We start from the raw sequence: 20,161 nt of genomic DNA on the forward strand, positions 1-20,161 counted from the left end.
GCATGAATTAATGAACCGTTTATATTGAAAAAAAAAAAAAACGTTTGCCACGGGCGCTACAGCGTCCACAAATAAACTAGTGTTTAATATATTTTAATATATACCATAATTTTTTAAAACTTTCTACAACTTTCCAAGTAAATTCTGGCACTTTAAGTTTTTGCTGATGGAGGTTCGACTGTATTTTATTTTCATCATATTTTAATTATTTACTGCGACCAGCATGAATAATGGCCAAATTTCTTAAAAACACATTTCAATGCGAAACTTCAATACATTTACTGTTAATCTGTCGACATTATAATAGAAAAAAAATGCTGTACTATACACAATGGCATAGTTAACCATTAAACATTAAAACTGTCGCTAACATCTGTAATATAAAACTGTGTTAACTGGAAGTTTAATCATGTTGATCTGCATAGAAACCGGACTCAATTGTGGGAAATAATGTGATTACTGAGTTTTTAAAATTTTGTTCACCGTTGATTTGACAGATCTTATGTACATTTCTGCTGGCGACGATTTTAGCGTCAATTTGGTTTGCAAAAATTTCAAATCGCACGGCCGACAAGGCTGAAAATTGATAATATCAATCAAAGGTAACATGTTTCAAAAAATAAATGTTCAACGTGAATATATACCAGAAGTAAAAAAAAAAGAAACAATAAAATCGGAGTAAAAGTAACTTTCAAATGATTTCTACATTAACCTTGAAACGATATACTGAACGGTACAAGAAGAACAAACATGATTTATATTGGTCATTGCATTACTCCGGGAAAGAATAGCTAGAATTTGAAATTTGCTTTAAAATCAAAAGGTGCAGATTCTTTGAGGCGATTCGCCAGAGACATCCAAAAATCCTACCCAACAAATCTTGAAGAACTCTCTGATAAAAGGATGCAGGGAGAACATCAACGACTGTAAGATCTGCGGGTTTTCGGGCAAGTATTGGATTGGACAGTATTGGAGCAAAAAAAAAATATGCATGAGTTGCGTGATTCAAACCTATCTAACACGAGCAGTGCATTATCAAATGAGCTACCCACAGTGGTTTCTCATGGAGTCCTAACTACTATGACTATGCTCTAGGCACAGTTCGGCGTTTTGGTGATCCAGAATTGCAATATGATCAGCCTGTTTAACGGAATGTCGTGAAGACTGCAGAAACATCCATACGATTAATGAAACGTTATTTGGATATAACGTGTTTGGATACTAAAGTATTATTGACGAGCGAAGTTAAACTGGGGCACGACTCACTAAATTGAATATTTTCTAAAAATTTGCTCTGAAAAAAAAAGGATTTTCGCGGAAATTATTTATTTCTGGAAAAATTCCGAAAGAATTTCTCAAGAAATTTTCTGGATAAATCCTCGAAATATCAATAAGAATTTATTCGGGAATTCCACTGAGAATTCTATCAGGAACTCTAGAAAATTTATTCAGGAGTTATTTCAAAAATTGGGAAGAATTTCATCAGAGATTGCTTCGAAAAATTTTTCCAAAGGACATCCCATTTTTTTTTAATGTATTGCTAAAGAAAGACATTTTCGAAGGAACTTCCAAAGAAATTTTCGAAGAAGTCTCTAAATGAATTTGGGATTTCCGAAGGAAAATTTCGTGAAGGAATTCGATGAGGAAGCCCTGAAGGAATTTAGGGGGAATGTCCAAAAGAATTCTAGGAGAAGTTTAAGAAAGTCGAAAATTTCTTCAGGAGTTTCATCCCAATATTGTACAATATTGTATCGCACATAAAAAAATCTACTCCACCGATAATTTTTTTATCGCAACAACATATGAGCGCTATATAATCGCCCAAGAAAAACATACCTCCAGAAAAACTGATATTTTTGAAAATTCGGCCGCCACGTGGTGGATCAATGCTTTGATAATACGTGCTACAGTCGACTATCCATATCTCGATTTTCTATATCTCGATATCTCTCCCTATGTCGATGGTTTCCTCAGTCCCTTCAATCTACATACATTTGGGCTTTCTACATCTCGATAACCTCCCTATCTCGATATCTCTCTATCTCGATGGGTTCTGATCATATTTTATTCAGGATTCTCTTTCCTTATGTCGATATGGTCAAATTTTTAGGCTACTAGACCATCTTTGGACAATAACAAACACATCAACAACAGGAAACGACATTTGTTTTGTTGTCGTTTTTCATAGCAGCGAGCTTTTTTGGATCTAGTACCCATTTCAATTTTCCTTCCATTCCTCGATCTATCCCTATCTCGATGGTCCCTTCAATATCGAGATGTGGAGAGGCGACTGTATTTGGACTGCGAATAAATTTTTCACATCTATGAGAGCCTTGGATAATGATCACGAAACTACTCACTAACCTACGATGGGATATAAGGATAAATAATTGCAGAAAAATTCAATGAAATTTTCGTCAATAGCTATTCATTAATTAATCAATCTATTGATTTAGAGTATAAACCTGACGAAATAAGGCAGCCGTTCAGTGCTATAATGGATTTGAATGCTTTCACCTTTTACCTAATCACGTTGAAAAATTTTAGGGATGTTTGCTTTTGTTGAAAAAAAAACGGCCTCCGTAGACAATGTAAATGCTAAAGTTATACAAGACTGCTTTGATGTAGTCGGACACAACTTGTTGGACCTTATAAATGAATCATTACAAATGAATCATTGCAAACTCTGGGCACGTGCCGCAAATTTGAAAGGATTTCTTAGTGATTCTTATTCAAAAAGTTGCTGGGACGTTTAAAGCTGAAAAGTTTCGTCCCATGTTGGACACATTGAAATACCAGCTGCTAGAGTTAATTTGACATTATTTGACATTCAAGATACCATTCAAATTCTTTATGTGAAATCCAGGTTACTATGGTTGAATTAAGTTGATCACAATTGATGTATGGGATAATAGGTCCTCTGGCGTTCTAATATTTTTGCTTCTACTGATTGAATATTTTGGTGTGATTGTTGATGACAAGCGAAAATTTGACGACAATGTTATTACGATAATTTCCAAGAAGTAGAAAAACTATTCTGTTTTCCAACTCACTGAACATATATTCATCTCATCGGTGTGAAATGAAGTGAAAAGTAAATTTTTGTTACGAATCAAAAATTTAAGATTTATTTCAATCTCCTCGCGATACCAAGAATTACTGGTTTGTGTTTGTTAAGAGTTACAAATTTAATTCGAGTTAGACTGGAATTGCTCTTCTTGATATGAAAAAAAAAACTTTTGACAGTATTTGGCATGAAGGTTTGATTGTAAAATTAATTTATAATAATTTCCTTCGGTTACATTATTAAACTGATCCAAACTATTTATCAGATTGCTCACTCCAGGTAAACTATCGAAAACCGAAATCTCATCTGCAAGAACTCAGCATATTGGAGCCTATATTGTATACCATTTTTATATCTGACTTGCCTGATGATGGTATCAAAAATCTTTGTTTGCAGATGACACGGATCTTTCCACCAAAGAGCGAATCCTTCGTGTCATTTGCAGTAGATTCCAGAAAAGTTTGGATACGTTTTCCACTTGCACAAATAGAAAAATTCCCCAAATGTTTCATTTCACTCAGCTTATCATTTTCCCACATAAGCTTTTTTTGAACTTTCTAGCAGACATATTGTCATTATGAAAGGGGTTCCAATTGTGTTTTTCTAGCGTAGCTAAATATTTTGGACATTAGATAGATCAAAAATCAACTTTCAAAAATCACATTGAAGGTATTCAAGCCAAATGTAACAAATATATTAAGTGTCTTTATAACTTACTAGCTGACCCTACGCCAAAAATATTGTTCAATTTTCTGATACATTTGTTTGCGTCCACAATTTTTCTAGAAAACAAACTAGTTCTTCAGAATGATCTCTCATTTTTACAACTTTGTTTTATATCCTCGTCCAAAAATATGTTTTCTGGCAAAACATAAAAACTACTACGTTTTTTTAGAAACTACATATGTGCATCCACTTTGAAGAAAGACTATTGATCTGTTGACAGTTTTTTGTTGTTTTCTCGAAATTGTGGAAAATGGATATATGCAGTTTCTCAAACAAATGATTCATATGTTGTCGGCCAAAATTTTGAAACTCCTTACAAATTGTACGAAAAACCATTTCATCGAAAAGATTGAGTTTTGATTTTTCAATTTCACCATATCGTTTTTCCTCGTTAATAGAAGGAGAAAATGAATATAAATTAGGGGGAATGACGGCTTTGGCAAGTTTTGTTCTATTATTGTCAGGGGGGTTTTTTATGACTGATTATGCTCAAATTTGGCCTAAATATTCTTTGCATATCAAAGAATGTTGTTGCCAAATTTCATAGAATTTGGTAGACAAAAACCCCCCTGCCAATAATAGAACAAAACCTGCCAAAGCCGTCTTTTCCCCTACTAAAAATTAGGCTGTTTATTCTTGAGTGATGCGGGGTCGTACAAATGCCAACTTTGTTTTATAAACAAGAAATAAATAGAAAATCAAAGCTTTGTTTCAGGAACAAATTTTTGATTAATATTTTTGGCAATATGAATAAGATTTACAAACAAATTGTGCCAAAATGGATAAGTTACTGCAATACCAATAAGAAGACCCTTCAAAGGATTCAAAATAAAATTTTGAAAATTATTCTGAAATTGCCTCCCTGGTATAATAGTACCATTGAACTTCATAGAATTTTTAATATTGAGACATCGCAACAAAAGTCCTATAAAATAATTTACAATTTTAGATTAGATCCTTGTATCCTTAGCATTAATAAGAATTTAGTTTAATGCAAAAATATTCTAATTCCTACATGGTTTAATTCCAGAGGAATAATCCTAACTGCTAGAGGCAATTGAAATGTATTAATTAGAAACCAAAAATATAGCATAGCGAATAAGGATGATAGTGTTAATAGTAAAACAAACTGTTTTGCGTTCCCACTGGAACTTGGTCTGCCTTTCAACTTCCGGCGTGATGGATACTTTATGAAAGAACTTTCTACATGAACCGCGAAAATCGTAACATATTATAAATCGGTCAAAAAACGACCGAAAGATAAAAAAATATTATTTTAATATGCGATGGTTCATGTAGTTAACACACATGCATTGGTTGGAAGATTGTTAACAAATAATAATCTACAAGGCGATAATGTTCTAGTAATACATTATAATTGATAAAAAAATAAAATAGAATATTTAAAAAAAATTAGATAAAGACAAGGGATGGAGATAAACAGTAAAAAAAACGTTAGATTTTCTAGTTATATCTACAGTTGGATCTACCGATAGTATTGAACTTTTTATCGTTGAATATCAATTGTGTAGTGCAAGTTAATGTGGGCTTGCAACAATTACCTGACTGAACTTATCCTGGGTGTCTAAAATATCAATGAAGAGCGCCATTCGATCATCCATTATCTGAAAACCATTCCTGGGCTCCATAAGTAAAGTTTGGACCGCTTCCCGGATGGAACCAGGTGTAGTACTACAGGAACTATCATCCGATGAACTGTTATTTGCGCCGCTTCCATTGAAACAATTGCCGTATGCCATATTAAACAATCTAATTTGTTCTGAAGTTTGTTTCAATGCATCTGAGCATTTTTTCAAGTATTCCACCGAGTCGGCACTCTTTGCGTTCATTGCTAGGAGGTGAAACTTGTCTAGAATTTGATCGACTGTTTTAGACGTTTTTGCTATATTTATGGCCAACTTCTCCTGATTTTCCACATTAAACGATTTTGATTTGTTTGCACTAAGCTCAGTCATTTCTATTGGATTATTTATAGATTCATTCTCTTCCGCTGCAGCGATTCCGTGGGATGGGGTTACGTCATCCCGTGAGTTTAATGGTCCATTATCGTTGTTCAAGTGTGTAGAATCAACTCGACATGTTTCATGTTGGTTAGATCTGATGGCGTCTAGAAACTGCCGGAGCTGACCTGATGGCGTGTTTGCATCAACAGATGGCTTTTCGGCCTCTTTCAAATTAATCGCTCTTGAGGGTGTATCGTTCAATTCCATGTTTTCAATTATTGTTTTGTCTTCATCTTCATCATCTTCATCGTCGAATGAACCATCATTAACTTCCGGTTGTCTCATCGAACTTCGTATACTCTCCAAAAACAATTTCAGTTGATGTGAAGGAGTTTGAACTTCTTCGTTGGAACTATCCCCAGGCGAAGGAGTTTGCAATGGCTGCAAAACCGGATGAGGCTTCGACGACTGATGTAAACTAGGATTATTATTATTTCGTTGTTTTTGTTTCTTCAATTCTTGTAGTAATTTGGCCTGCTCGGAATATCGTTTTACACTTTCCGTTATTGTACGTAGTTGCTCGGAGTATATTCGCAACTGTTTTTCTAAAAATGCTTGATCAGGAACGGTGCCATATGCGAAAGAAACCGGACGTGCTTGCTTTCTATCGATTGATCCAATATTTCTCGCAGTCAGTTCATTCATATTGCTATAAATAATACCTTGGTCTAGCGGTTGACCATGGAATGTTACAGACTGACGCATTCCAGATCCATTTGTATCACGCATGTTCGGTAAACCCGGTTGAGACAAACGCTTTGTGCCTATATTTCCTTGTTGTGACAATGCAGTGTTACGATCTAAGCTTCGTGGTCGTAAAATAGGAGGCGCATTATTAGTGTTGTTGACATTTTGTCTTGGAATGCTCTGCGATCGCCTTTGAGGAACTGCAGGAGGTAGTGAACCGTTCGGGGCATAACTAATACTACCCTCTTTAAGTATTCTGGAGTATGCAATTGGAGATGGGATTGAACGATTATCATTAGTTTTTCGAATAGATGAGTATGCTACATTAAAGTGTGGTTCTCTGTGTTTAACATCATCAGAATTCATCTGATGGTTTGATTTTTCCTCGTTGCTTTTCATTCGCTGTAATTGTGGTTCTACAGCAATGCTGTGTGGTCTTTTGGGTCGTGGCAAAGAACTACCATTATCATTTACACTCATTGAAGTGTCATAATTTGTTTGTTGTTTTTGTGTGTATTGAGTGGAAAACGTTGTTACAAACGGATTATTCAAATGTAGCGATATATTTTTCTCGTCTATTCTAATTTCGTTGCCACCGTTGAGCGCTATTTTTCGATTCATTATGAAATTTTCCAGGTGATAGTCAATGGTGACCTTATCGATAACTGCTGTTTTTGGTACCGGTGAAGCTTTTGGGGATACTTTGTATCCGTTTGGCGTTGAATAGTTTTTCTCCAAAATTGATATTTGTTTATGTTTCGGCAGAGGCATGATGTTCTTATCAACAAATTTTGTGTTATTGTTACCATTTTGTACTGGCGTCGATGTTATTTTATCTTGATTCATATTCAAATCAAATGGTTGCAATCAATTCCTTTTATCACTAGCATCAGATAATCACTACTTATGTTGGTATATGTATTTGTTTGATATAATCCTGATTTTTGCACATTATTCTGTTTCCTTAATGTTAATGTTTAGAAAGAATTATTTGAGAGACAAAGCAAGATTTACGTTTCTAGTATTTCGTTCGTTATTTCTTCGTCTGATCCAAAATGTATGGTTATTGTTAAGATACAACATCACTCTTAATGTTCGAAAATAGTTATATATACTATTTACTAAAATCAGTGTGGCTATTCATCTACCTTCAAGATACCATTAACTGAAATAGCTTTGGTTTTCGTTTCATATAAGATATAATGACAGGCTTATTTTAACGATATTTGAGAAAAAGTGAAATTTAGACGAGCTCGGTGGGTCGGTGGTCTAGTGGCTACCGCTTCTGCCTTATAAGCAGGAGGTCGTGGATTCAATTCCAGGCTCGTCCTTTTCCTACTTTGTATTTCTAATTACCGTCAAACGGGGTGACTTGCAAGTTTTTGTTTTTTTTTTACAATAAAAATATACCCAAACATCTACTTATGTCATCACGCATCTCTAGTTTACATTGTATTTGTTGTGCCTAGTTGGTATGTAGGTGCAAATATAACTCACTGTTGTTTTATTGTATTATTTTGTGAAACTGTTTCGTCAATTGAAAGTCGAACGTCGTAAATCGTAAGTTCGCATAGCAAATTGAAAATTATTTCACCAAAATCGATCCCCTCTCGGGTAACAGTATCTAATTAGTTATGTAATTCCGCAAAAACTATAAAATAATAAAATTGTTTGTTTTGAAATATCAACTTTTTTTGAAATTTTACCCCCTGCGGGGTGACTTGCAACAGCTGATACTCGATAGTTTTATTTTTCAAAAACTGCTGATTCAGTTATTAAATATTTTTTCTTTAAACTAGCATTGATTTTATGTTACAGAATTCCTTTAGCAGGCCGCGAAACTACACCCGGTTCTTTTTTACACGGGTGGGTTTTAGTTGATTACGACCTTCAGCGTTGATGAAACTATGAGTTAACCCCATGAAAAAAATCACAAAAAATCAAAGAAAATTCAGGTGGTATTTAAGAAGCTGTGAAAAATCGGGTTAAGTGGTTTGCTGCTTGCTGCGGAAAAGCCTTTTCAAAATAATGATCCTAAAATAATCGTGGTAATTTGGATGGCGGGGAAAGAAAGGAATCCGTTTTAAAAACAACTATCCATAGAATGACTGATGGAGCACCCCATTCTTAAACCGACATAAAGCACTTTCAAACCGATGACTTAAAAATATTTATCGATCCGTTGAAATCGTAAAAAAGCGGAATGAGGGGGGGGATGGTCCCTCAAGTAAGGCTCCTGCATTGACAGTAGTGAAGAATGGCCCAGGATGAAAAATTATTATAATCAATTTGTTTTAAAACATGTTATGATTCAATTTGATGAAGTGTTGCAAGTCACTCCGCAGTAGGGGTGGCTTGTAACACCCATCATTTTGATATTATGTTCATATTTGTATTATTGTTGTATATCTGATTATATGTCTAATCACTAATATTAGGACACATTAAAAGTATCATGTACTAAAAGAAAGAATAAATCCTTTAAATTCAGAGTTATTGAGAGAGAAACTTGAAAAGTGTTGCAAGTCACCCCGTTTGACGGTAAGTTCTCTCTATGCTTCACGTTCTACCAAGAAAGATTCATACTGCTACAACCTTCCCACACTAACTTCCAAAACCTCCCGTGACACCTATGAGATGTCGTATAGTTTTCTGTATCTTTCTTAAGTAGGTCTCCGACTAACCATCCTTCCCCTTCCTCAGCACTCGCAAGGACGTGGCCAGGATTTGATCTTGACTATTGGAGATTGCATTGCTTCCATCTAAGAGATAATGATTAGTCCCAAATCAATATCTGTGGTGATTGATGAAAGTGATTCAATAGTACAGGCTTGTACCACCTACGAATTTGTGCGAATTGCTCAATGCTAATGCTCATTTGAGAGAAAAAGAAATTTTTCGCATTACTGTACTGCCGTGTGCGGCATAATTGTCCCATTCGATTTTTCACTGATTTTGAGTTATTTGTTGGAATCATCAGAACTTATGCTAATCTTTATAAGAAATTAATAAAAAAAGGGAAGTTTGTTCTACAAAACTCTAAAAAAAATATCAAGTCATTTTGTCCCATCTTATAAATTGTAGCATAACAGTCCCATCTGTAATTCTGTTTGTAATAATGTAAAATATGATATTTTTTCCACCTTGCAAAACTCTATATGATTTTTCGAATAATATACAAAGAAATCATATTCTTTTAGATGTAATAGGGGAACTGCTCCTGAAATTTATCTCATGGCTCCGATATTCATCCCGTCAAAAACAAAGCAATGGAAGGCCATTTGATTTGTTTCTTATTTTTGTGATTTTTTTTTCAGCTGTGAGCACGCATGTTGACGCAAATTGGTGCTGTATTTCTTTGTCTCGCGATGAGATGAATATATGTTCAGTGAGATGAAGATCGGAAAAATTACCCTTTATAAATGTAAATAAATGAATAATTTGAAAAAAGATAACAAAATATATGTTAAATTCTTTTAGCTCTTGTGTTATGGAAATTCATTCTAAAATTTTAGACTCGTTTGAATGATGATGAGAAGAACTTTTCCCACGTGAGTTTAGTGAAGTAATTTTAATCAACTAGCTATTCATAAATTAGAATTCCAATCTGTGGCTAGTACATGCATAATAAGGGGTGGTGTTAGCTGAGTTGAACACCGTTCTTGATTAGCCACAGTTCAATGCCGATTGAAAAGTTCGCAAAAAATATCTCATCATCTTTGTTGCAATTAAAATTGAATGCAACATTGTCTTTATCCTCTGTAGATAGGGACAAAGACATCATCCCTGTTCTTCCTTGTTGCTTATTTTTCTACGTTTTTCAGCGACAATTACATTACTTGCTTTTGATTAGTCTCGTTGCAACAGCATCAAATTACAGACTCAAAACCGCTGAATTTCTTCATCTCAGTAAGAATAACTTTTGCCAAGTATTTAAAATGGATGGGGTGTATGTTCTGACGAAAAGTCATACTTCTTTATCTCTTTTCCCTCGAAACACTTAATGTAAGCAGGTGTTCTTCATTTGAGAACTGCATGCTCCGTATCTCCAATCAGTTCTTGATTCGTGACGGATTGGTACATAAGTGCAGCTCTTTGTTTACGCACGAAGCAATGGGTTTTCTTTTATGATTCATTTACATATCTTGTTTCATTTTTTCCATGCGAGAGCATTTGAACTGACTAAGTGGCTTAATCGTTTTTGTCTTTTTCTTAACAACGCAAGCAACGCAACTTTGCTTTCATTTCACTTCTAAAGCGAACTTTCTAGCCATATGGAAAGCCATAGTGTTATATAATAATCGACGAATTGTGCAAAAGTATGTCTGTTAAGCTTCAACCGATTTTTTTGCAACAAGTTGCATTCGACAACAAACAAGGCCTAGCTGGCCACTATTGAATATGAAAATAGTCAGCCACTGCGCTGAAAAGTTATGAGAATAGTGATTCGAAATTAAAAGGTTGTCTTGGCTAAACGCGAGAAATGCAATATTCATACTAAGTGAATCAATTTGATTTTTAGGAAACGAATTAGATATTTTTTAGTAAAAGGACAACGTGCTTTCCCGAGACGAGCCAGCCTAGGGCTGAAAGTCTCGCAAGTAAAGATATACTTATATTAAAAACAACATGCTAAGTTGCGCATATGAAAGTTCTGAAAAAATCCAAATTCATTCACCCAGTATTGATACTGCTTAATACTACACCGAGAAAATTCTTTATATTGAATATATTTGTCGCACACATTTTTGCAATTTGGCGACCCAAATATATGCAATTTGTATCCACACATAAATTCAATAACTGCATATTAGAGACCACACATACATTTTATTTGATTATAGATTATATTTGTACTTCGCGTGGAGAGTGGTTATGGTGTGCACTAATTAGAATCATGAATTAAATTAATGGATTTTTGCCAATAAAAATGTGTGGAATTTTTGCAGTGTAGCATTCAGCCGAGACGCAAAAGCAAGAAACAATTATTTTGCTAGCAATTATTAGCCGTGGAAATGTTTAATGAACACTAATCCGCGAGACCGTAATGTACCAGTGGGGAATGTTATGCCAAAAAAGGAAAAAGATACAAAAAAGCTATGAAAAATGCTCATACTTTAACTTACTTAATAACGAACAGCATTTACCAATTGATTCAGTCCGTCGAATTCAGATGTTGTCTGTATGTCTGAATGGTCGATATCACACAGTTTATACGTACTGTAGCTTGATTGTTTTTGGATGTAAAAATGTAAATGTAAGAGAAATATTTATCAGAAAACGAAGTTGGAATTTATAAGGCCGTCGATCAAGGAGCAGTACGCCACATTAGACCATGCAGTGCTACAACTTGCATTTGAAGCTGACAAAAGAGAACCCAGAAACGTTTGACTTGCTCCTGGAGAATGATATAGCATATACTTGATTAACAGGAAGAGAAGAATGCAGAAAAGGGAAAACTAGCGTCAAATATCAGTGACAATTGGAACATCAAGCAACAGGATCAGCATACAGCTAGAAGAATCATAGCAGCCGTTATTTAAGAAGGACAGCAAAAACGACTTCCTAGAAATCAAGGAATTATCAACAATTCCTAGACAGGGGAAAAGATATGTTTTATCAATGGGATCGCATACATAAAACGAAGCTGATTGATTTTTCGGGGAGTACCAGAGGATGCCAAAACCGTTCCCAGATAAGTCGCCTTTTTCATTTTAAATGCCTTTAACGGGTTGCCACTAAAAATGGAAAAATATCCACAAGGCCACATGGAGATCACCTAACCAAGAAACGGAAAACCAAATCGACCACGTTCTAATCGACGGTAAATTCTTCTCCGACATCACGAACGTCCGCACATACCGCAGTGCGAATATTGAATCTGACCACTACCTCGTTGCAGTATGCCTGCGCTCAAAACTCTCGACGGTGTACAACACGCGTCGAAGTCGGACACCGCGGCTTAACATTGGGCGGCTACAAGACGGTAGACTAGCCCAAGAATACGCGCAGCAGCTGGAAGTGGCACTTCCAACGGAAGAGCAGCTAGGCGCAGCGTCTCTTGAAGATGGCTGGAGAGATATTCGATCCGCCATTTGTAGCACCGCAACCGCTGCACTTGGCACGGTGCCCCCGGATCAGAGAAACGACTGGTATGACGGCGAATGTGAGCAGTTAGTGGACGAGAAGAATGCAGCATGGGCGAGATTGCTGCAACACCGCACGAGGGCGAACGAGGCACGATATAAACAGGCGCGGAACAGACAAAACTTGATTTTCTGGAGGTAAAGCGCCAGCTTTGAAGATCGAGACCGTGAATAGACGGAGCAACTGTACCGCGCTAATAACACACTAAAGTTCTATGAGAAGTAAAACCGATATAAACTGATATGTGTAAGGACATAAACGGGAACCTTCTTACGAACAAGCGTGAGGTGATCCAAAGGTGGCGGCAGCACAACGAAGAACACCTGAATGGCGATGTGGCAGACGAAGATGGCGGTATGGTGATGGACCTGGGAGAACGCGCGCAGGACATAATTGTACCGGCTCCGGATCTCCAGGAAATCCAGGCTGAAGAACAACAAAGCACCAGAGGTTGACCAACTACCAGGAGAGCTATTTAAACACGGTGGTGAGGCACTGACTAGAGCGCTGCACTGGGTCATTACCAAGATTTGGGTGGAGGAAGTTTTGCCGCAGGAGTGGATGGAAGGTGTCGTGTGTCCCATCTACAAAAAGGGCGATAAGCTGGATTGTAGCAACTACCGCGCAATCACATTGCTGAACGCCGCCTACAAGGTACTCTCCCAAATTTTATGCCGTCGACTGGCACCAACTGCAAGGGAGTTCATGGGGCAGTACCAGGCGGGTTTTATGGGCGAACGCTCCCCCATGGACCAGGTGTTCGCCATTCGCCAAGTACTGCAGAAATGCCGCGAATACAACGTGCCCACACATCATCTATTCATCGACTTCAAAGCCGCATATGATACAATCGATCGGGACCAGCTATGGCAGCTAATGCACGAACACGAATTTCCGGATAAACTGACACGGTTGATCAAAGCGACGATGGATCGGGTGATGTGCGTAGCTCAAGTTTCAGGGGCATTCTCGAGTCCCTTCTAAAAACGCAGAGGTTCACGGCAAGGTGATGGTCTTTCGTGTCTGCTATTCAACATCGCTTTGTAAGGGGTAATACGAAGAGCAGAGATTAACACGAGTGGTACAATTTTCAATAAGTCCGTCCAGCTATTTGACTTCGCCGACGACATAGATATTATGGCACGTAACTTTGAGAAGATGGAGGAAGCCGACTGAAGAGGGAAGCTAAGCGGATCGGACTAGTCATCAACACGTCGAAGACGAAGTACATGATAGGAAGAGGTTCAAGAGAAGACAATGTGAGCCACCCACCGCGAGTTTGCATCGGTGGTGACGAAATCGAGGTGGTAGAAGAATTTGTGTACTTGGGCTCACTGGTGACTGCCGAAAATGACACCAGCAGAGAAATTCGGAGACGCATAGTGGCTGGAAATCGTACGTACTTTGGACTCCGCAAGACGATCGAATAGAGTTCGCCGCCGTACCAAACTGACAATCTACAAAACGCTCATTAGACCGGTTGTCTTCTACGGACACGAGACGATACCCGTGGAGGACCAACGCGCACTTGGAGTTTTCGAAAGGAAAGTGCTGCGTACCATCTATGGTGGGGTGCAGATGGCGGACGGTACGTGGAGGAGGCGAATGAACCACGAGTTGCATCAGCTGTTGGGAGAACCATCCATCGTTCACACCGCGAAAATCGGACGACTGCGGTGGGCCGGGCACGTAGCCAGAATGTCGGACAGTAACCCGGTGAAAATGGTTCTCGACAACGATCCGACGGGCACACGAAGGCAAGGTGGATCGATCAGGTGGCTTGCGGACCCTCCGTAGATCCTCCGTGGTTGGCGACGTGCAGCCATGGACCGAGCCGAATGGAGAAGACTTATATACCGCACAGGCCACTTCGGCCTTAGTCTGAATAAATAAATAATAACTAAAAAATGGGAATTTCAATACTTCAGTACTTTTCTATGAGAACATTAAAGCATTCAGAGGAATATTTTATTATGTGAATGAATCCTTAAAATATTCAGAAATTGTCAGTTGTTTTCAACATGCTGTCAAAACAGGAAGTAGTGCAGCGCGCATTGTACAATTCTTTCAATCGAACAAAGATCGTGGGAAAAGTACACGGTGGACAATTTTAAGCGTGAAAATGTTTCGAAAACTGTTAAAGGATTGTTGGTCTACTGAGCGCGAGCTCCATTGTATACAAAGTTGATTGGAAGACCAAAGACACGAAGCAACCCATCAATAGGATCACAAGCATCATCCGGAAATGGCAGCCGCCCAGCGGTCATGTGATAACCGCAAGACTAAACGACGCCGCACGGTGAACCACGGACCATATGCTATTATTCATTAATCTAAGTTTAAAGACTAAGCCCAACTCTTCATATAACGTATATCAGATTGAACTGTATTTTTTTTTGTAGTTTTCTTCCCGAGCCATTCCCGCTATGTATTGGCCACCCGTTATTCCAACTGTGATCTTTCGAGGTAGCGGCATTGTTATAAATCATGAAAATATTGACTAATAACAGTATTATTCTCTTTATGAATCGCCATCTATTACACAACGGATGGCACAAGTACCTACATCATTTTGCGTCACAACACTTGAAACCAATAGTCAAGGTGTCTGGATATAGCATCACTATTTCTTTTCTTTTTGGCATTACATCCCCAACCGGGACATTACCGTCTCGCAGATTGTTGTAATTAAGCACTTCCACAGTTATTAACTGCAAGGTTTGTAAGCCAAATTACCATTTTTGCATTCGTATATCATGAGGCAAACAATATATATCTTAAGCTATTAATTTGTTCTTGTTAATAGCAAAACCCGATGTTTGTATGATATTTCGGTGCAAATTATTGTTATTTTTGCTTGTTATTTTTACTCTTATTTCAAACAAGTTCATATCATGTTTGGTTGTCAATATTACGGCTTCTACTCGGGGCGTGGCTATAAAGCAAGACCATGCTGAGGGTGGCTGGGTTCGATGCCCGGTCTAGGCATTTTTCGGATTGGAAATTGTCTCGATTTCTCTGGGCATAAAAGTATCATCGTGTTAGCCTCATAATATACGAATGCAAAGATGGTACCTTGGCTTAAAAACCTCGCAGTTAATGGCTGTGGAAGTTCTAAAATGAACACTAAAATGAAGCTGCGAGGCGGCAATGTCCCAGTGGGGATGTAATGCTAATAAGAAGAAGAACATTTTCATGAAAGCATTATTGTTCTGAGAAAAGTATTGAAATCATTCCAGTTTTTTTGTGGCCACCCGTTACACAAAATGACATGCCTGCCTAGAAGGTCGGTGGGGAAGGTACCGAATCGGAACTGTAAAAAAAATAAGAAGCAAAATCCACACCAGCATACCGAATCTCGTTGAACGACGAGCCATATACGAGTTCTAGGTGCATCCCTATATCATGACGGATATCGCTAAGGAGTCGTACACTACTTACGTTAACACTTATTGGGGGGGTCTGCCATTTTCTACTTCTTCTTATTGGAATTACATCCCCACACTGGGACAGAGCCGCCTCGCAGCTTAGTGTTCATTAAGCACTTCCACAGTTATTAAATGCGAGGTTTCTAAGCCAGGTTACCATTTTTGCATTCGTATATCATGAGGCTAGCACGATGATACTTTTATGCCCAGGGAAGTCGCGCGTCTTACCGCACGGCTAAGGAGGGCTTCTTTCTTACGCTCCATATAAATAAAAAACAAATATTTGAATGGGAACAATCTTACAGGGGGGAGGGGGGTTGAAAACCCAGAAAAATTGCTTAGTGTGCAGCCCCTAACTTGCAAAATTACCAGAACAAGTGCCGCCAGATGCATTGCCAGAAGCGTGTACACGCGACCGATGATATGACTTATATAGAGACAACAACAACAGACAAATCTAACACCCGCGATTATTTCAGCGGTATGTTTAAATTACTATACGTTATCGAAGAGACTACCAATGGCGCGCAAATAGAAATAGAACGGTTTATTTGCATTTAGATTTTATTGGATGTGCTCCATTTGATAATACAAAACATTATGCAGGGTAATTAATATTATCCGATGAGAAAAATACAAAAATATATATACAAACAGCAAAATTTAGCAAGAAATAATCAAAGAATGAAGGTTAACATAAGAAGGATCATACGCACTGGCGGAACCAGAGGTGGGCACCACTCGACGTAAGCACGCTGCAGTTCTCAAATGAAGCGTTCTTGCACCAAGTGAGGCTTTATCAAATAACAATGACCGCCGCCGCTAGTGGTCATGCTTCACTGCTACATGAATAAAAAGAGCATAAACAAAACATGAAATTTTACTGTTTATAATGAATGCATAGCTACAGATGACAAAATAATTGACATAGTTTTGGCCACGCTTTCACACTGCGTACTCCTTTGTACCAAAGCCTGTAAGCTTACAAACAAATATTGTAAGATCAGCTTGCAATACATACAATATTTGTATAAGCATTTAGCATTTTCACATATGTCCAGCTCTTATACAACTTATAAAATTTCTTCTGAAAATTTTGTCCAAACCGCAACTACGCCCCCCCCCCCCTTGCTATGCCACTGTGCTCGCTGTATCAATAGGCAACTCCATTATTGCTAAAAATATTATGCGTGATTTTAAGAGCAAGGTGTGGGAATTCAGTTATGGAGAGGATATCAAATAAGCAATGGAATAAAAACCCAGATTGATCCACCCAGCGGTGACGATGCCTTTCTCGATTCAATCGTTTGATTACGCCTTAGTGTGATACACATAGCATACATAATTGCCTACAATACAGCTCTTGCAAACGCTGTATAGCGAATCGACCAACGAATCGTAAATGGTTCAACACACCATTTTCTTCATAACTCTTAAATGCAATGATCGATCGTAATTATATAACTAGGATTTGCCCTCCGTCGAATGCAACCTGTTGCGAGAAAATCGGTTAAGAATTACTATACGAAAAAGTGGCAAATGTTTTTCAGTTTTCATGTGCACACACACATACATACACACGGACAGACAGACATTTGATAAGCTCGATGAGCTGAGTCGATTGGTATATAACATCAAGGGTCTCCAAGACTTCTCTTAAAAGATCGATTAGGAGTGAAATGATAGCATTTCGGTACAACTTTGTTGTACGAGAAATGCTAACATGATGCACCAATTGCGTCAGATCTTTTTGTAAATATACGTGCCTAATGTTAAAAAAACACACAAAAATTAGAAACTCATTTGTTTTTAGCTTCTTCATTTTTTATAAAATGAACATAGCCTAGCACAGAATCAAAACGTTCAATAAAATAGATTAATGACAGTTTGTTATGTCTACTAGTCCTGAAATGTTCGGATAATTCGAATCTGCCAAAATATCAAAACTAAGTAGTTTAATATATTTCTGACATAGGGGTAAACACTGTCCCATTATGTCTATCCCCGATTTTTTCCTAATGCACTGCTTTCGGTTTTACCGCGGTTTGTTTTTAGTTATTTCTGGCCCATGGGTTTCTTTAAACATTGAAAAATCCACAAAACTCAGGAGGTATTTAAAAAGCTGTGGAAGCTATGATAACGAGTTTATTCAATAGCCGACAGGAAAAAAAACAAGCGGTTTCATAAATCCCGCAATTTGTGCCCTGGTAGTTAACTATTTGATTTCCTCCGGCTAGGTATATGTAGAAAAATCTTAATGAGGGAGCACATAAATCAATGGATAGAATTTTAAATAGGTTGAATTAATAATTTTATTATTCACAGTCTGTCCCACATTAAAAGGTACACCCCATATTTTTGTCTGTTGCACCGATTTTCAACATCTTTCAATTAACAATGTTTGATTTCTGTTTCTGTATCAGCTTCATTTCAAGTAGTAAGATTTGCACGTCATATAGAGATACTTAAAATATTATTAAGTTTAGCTTTAATTTATGGTTAGCTATCATGTTATCAAAAATATCTCAGGAAATCAAAAACAAAAAAAACTTAGGCAAAAAACAGCAACAGCAATAGCATTTGCGTACTTGTTAATAAAGCGTTTGCACACGCATTTCAAGCAGCAACACATTTCATGAAAGCATTAAATTGTACTGTTGTCATAATACCTACAATGTGGCTGCATATGTGTAATTATGATAAATTCATTTCAATGGTTTGTTTGTTTCTCTCAAGTCAGAACGTAAATGGCGAACGAAATACTGCGATTTGTGTTTTTTATCAAAACCACACTCATAAATGTGTTTTCTGTACGAAATAAGGCCATACTCAGCAAATAATTCTTCTTCGGAAATATCTGATATTTTAATTAGATTTGCTTAACACGACTGCTGCTGAGTAAACACACGATCTTCATGAAGATAATATGGATGATTTTCCATAGTTTCATGGTGCATAAAATTACGTTTCTTTAACACTTTCACACGTTTAAACTAACTTTCCCAAACGAACAAAACACGGCGGTACCGATTTCACGCTATTCGACACGAACAAACCTAACGAAACTGATTACACTTGGATCCCTATTCTGCCATAATTTTTGCAAAGGAGGATAAGCAATAAAATTTTCACTCTTGAACACAGTAATATCCCCAGCGGCGGGAAGCAAGTGTGTTCAAAACCGTAGCGGTGCTCAGACTGACATATCAGCTCGAGAACATTATGTCGGATGCTGTTTTCCCATTTTCCTCTCGATTTTCTTCTGAGCTGAAGCGTGCACCAAGGGAGAAAAATCTCCTGAGTATGAGATATTAGCCTATTTGCAGGGAGAATCCCAAGCGCCTTGATGGCTAGAAGAGAACACAGTTTGTGATTGGTCTTTAATTATCAGTGGTTGTTTAGTTGAAGCCGCTACACATTATTTCACATTCAAACAAATCGTAATTATTTTGAGGAAATCAATTGAACAGTGCGCTTAGTTTGACAAAAGATATAATTTTGGTCGAGTCACATAAACAAATTATAAAATGCAGGAAAACAGTTTCGCAATATTCGAAAAATAAATATTTAATAGAATAATCGCACTAACAAAAATGAAAACTTTGTATTTATGTGCGGCAAACTTTTTTGTTATCTAAAGTGCTCCCCAAATAATGCCCAAAAAACTAGATATAAATAAAATGATAGATTATTCAACACGTTATGTAAACATTGCGATCCAAATTACAATAACTTCCATTCTAGTGGACACTACTGTAGTAAAATTGGGAGAAAATTTTGGATTATAAGAGAAAATTATGCCACAGATGCAGAGCTACAATACTGAGAGAACGCCTTGTATTAATATTTTCATTATTGATGTTATGTGCAGCCGGATCCCGGTTCATTTATACGTAGACAAATTAATAGACGAAATATTATCATTATAACCGGAAGAATATTCGTTTTTGAAATTTGATAAATTTATTCTATTTTCCCAAATAAAAACGTCTTATGGCAAGAGAAGACATACATTCCACCAAATAGCACAAAATAATTTTCTATATAAAAAATCGTGTTTTCGTTTTTAATGTTGGTAACAT

The 20,161-nt window shown here is 37.2% G+C and overlaps 1 protein-coding gene across 5 annotated transcripts in view; it reads right to left on the reverse strand.

The window, feature by feature from the left end:
• LOC134226812 (dystrophin) overlaps window positions 1-20,161 on the reverse strand; it is a 156,236-nt gene that overhangs the window by 66,911 nt on the left and 69,164 nt on the right. For 2 of the 5 annotated variants that reach the window (XR_009983564.1, XM_062707817.1), the window contains exons 1-2: window positions 18,909-19,247; window positions 5,356-7,467 (exon numbers count right to left, since the gene is read on the reverse strand). The exons of 2 other annotated variants lie outside the window; for them this stretch is intronic. Coding sequence is in view for 2 of the 3 variants with exons in the window: in XM_062707817.1 (XP_062563801.1) it covers window positions 5,356-7,350 (1,995 nt within the window). In the remaining variant the exon portion in view is untranslated. Of the gene's footprint in view, window positions 1-5,355; window positions 7,468-18,908; window positions 19,248-20,161 lie in introns of those variants that run through there. One more of the 5 variants, XM_062707818.1, reaches the window with a different exon arrangement.

Source organism: Armigeres subalbatus, chromosome 3 (genome assembly GCF_024139115.2).
Source record: "Armigeres subalbatus isolate Guangzhou_Male chromosome 3, GZ_Asu_2, whole genome shotgun sequence".
NCBI lineage: Eukaryota > Metazoa > Arthropoda > Insecta > Diptera > Culicidae > Armigeres > Armigeres subalbatus.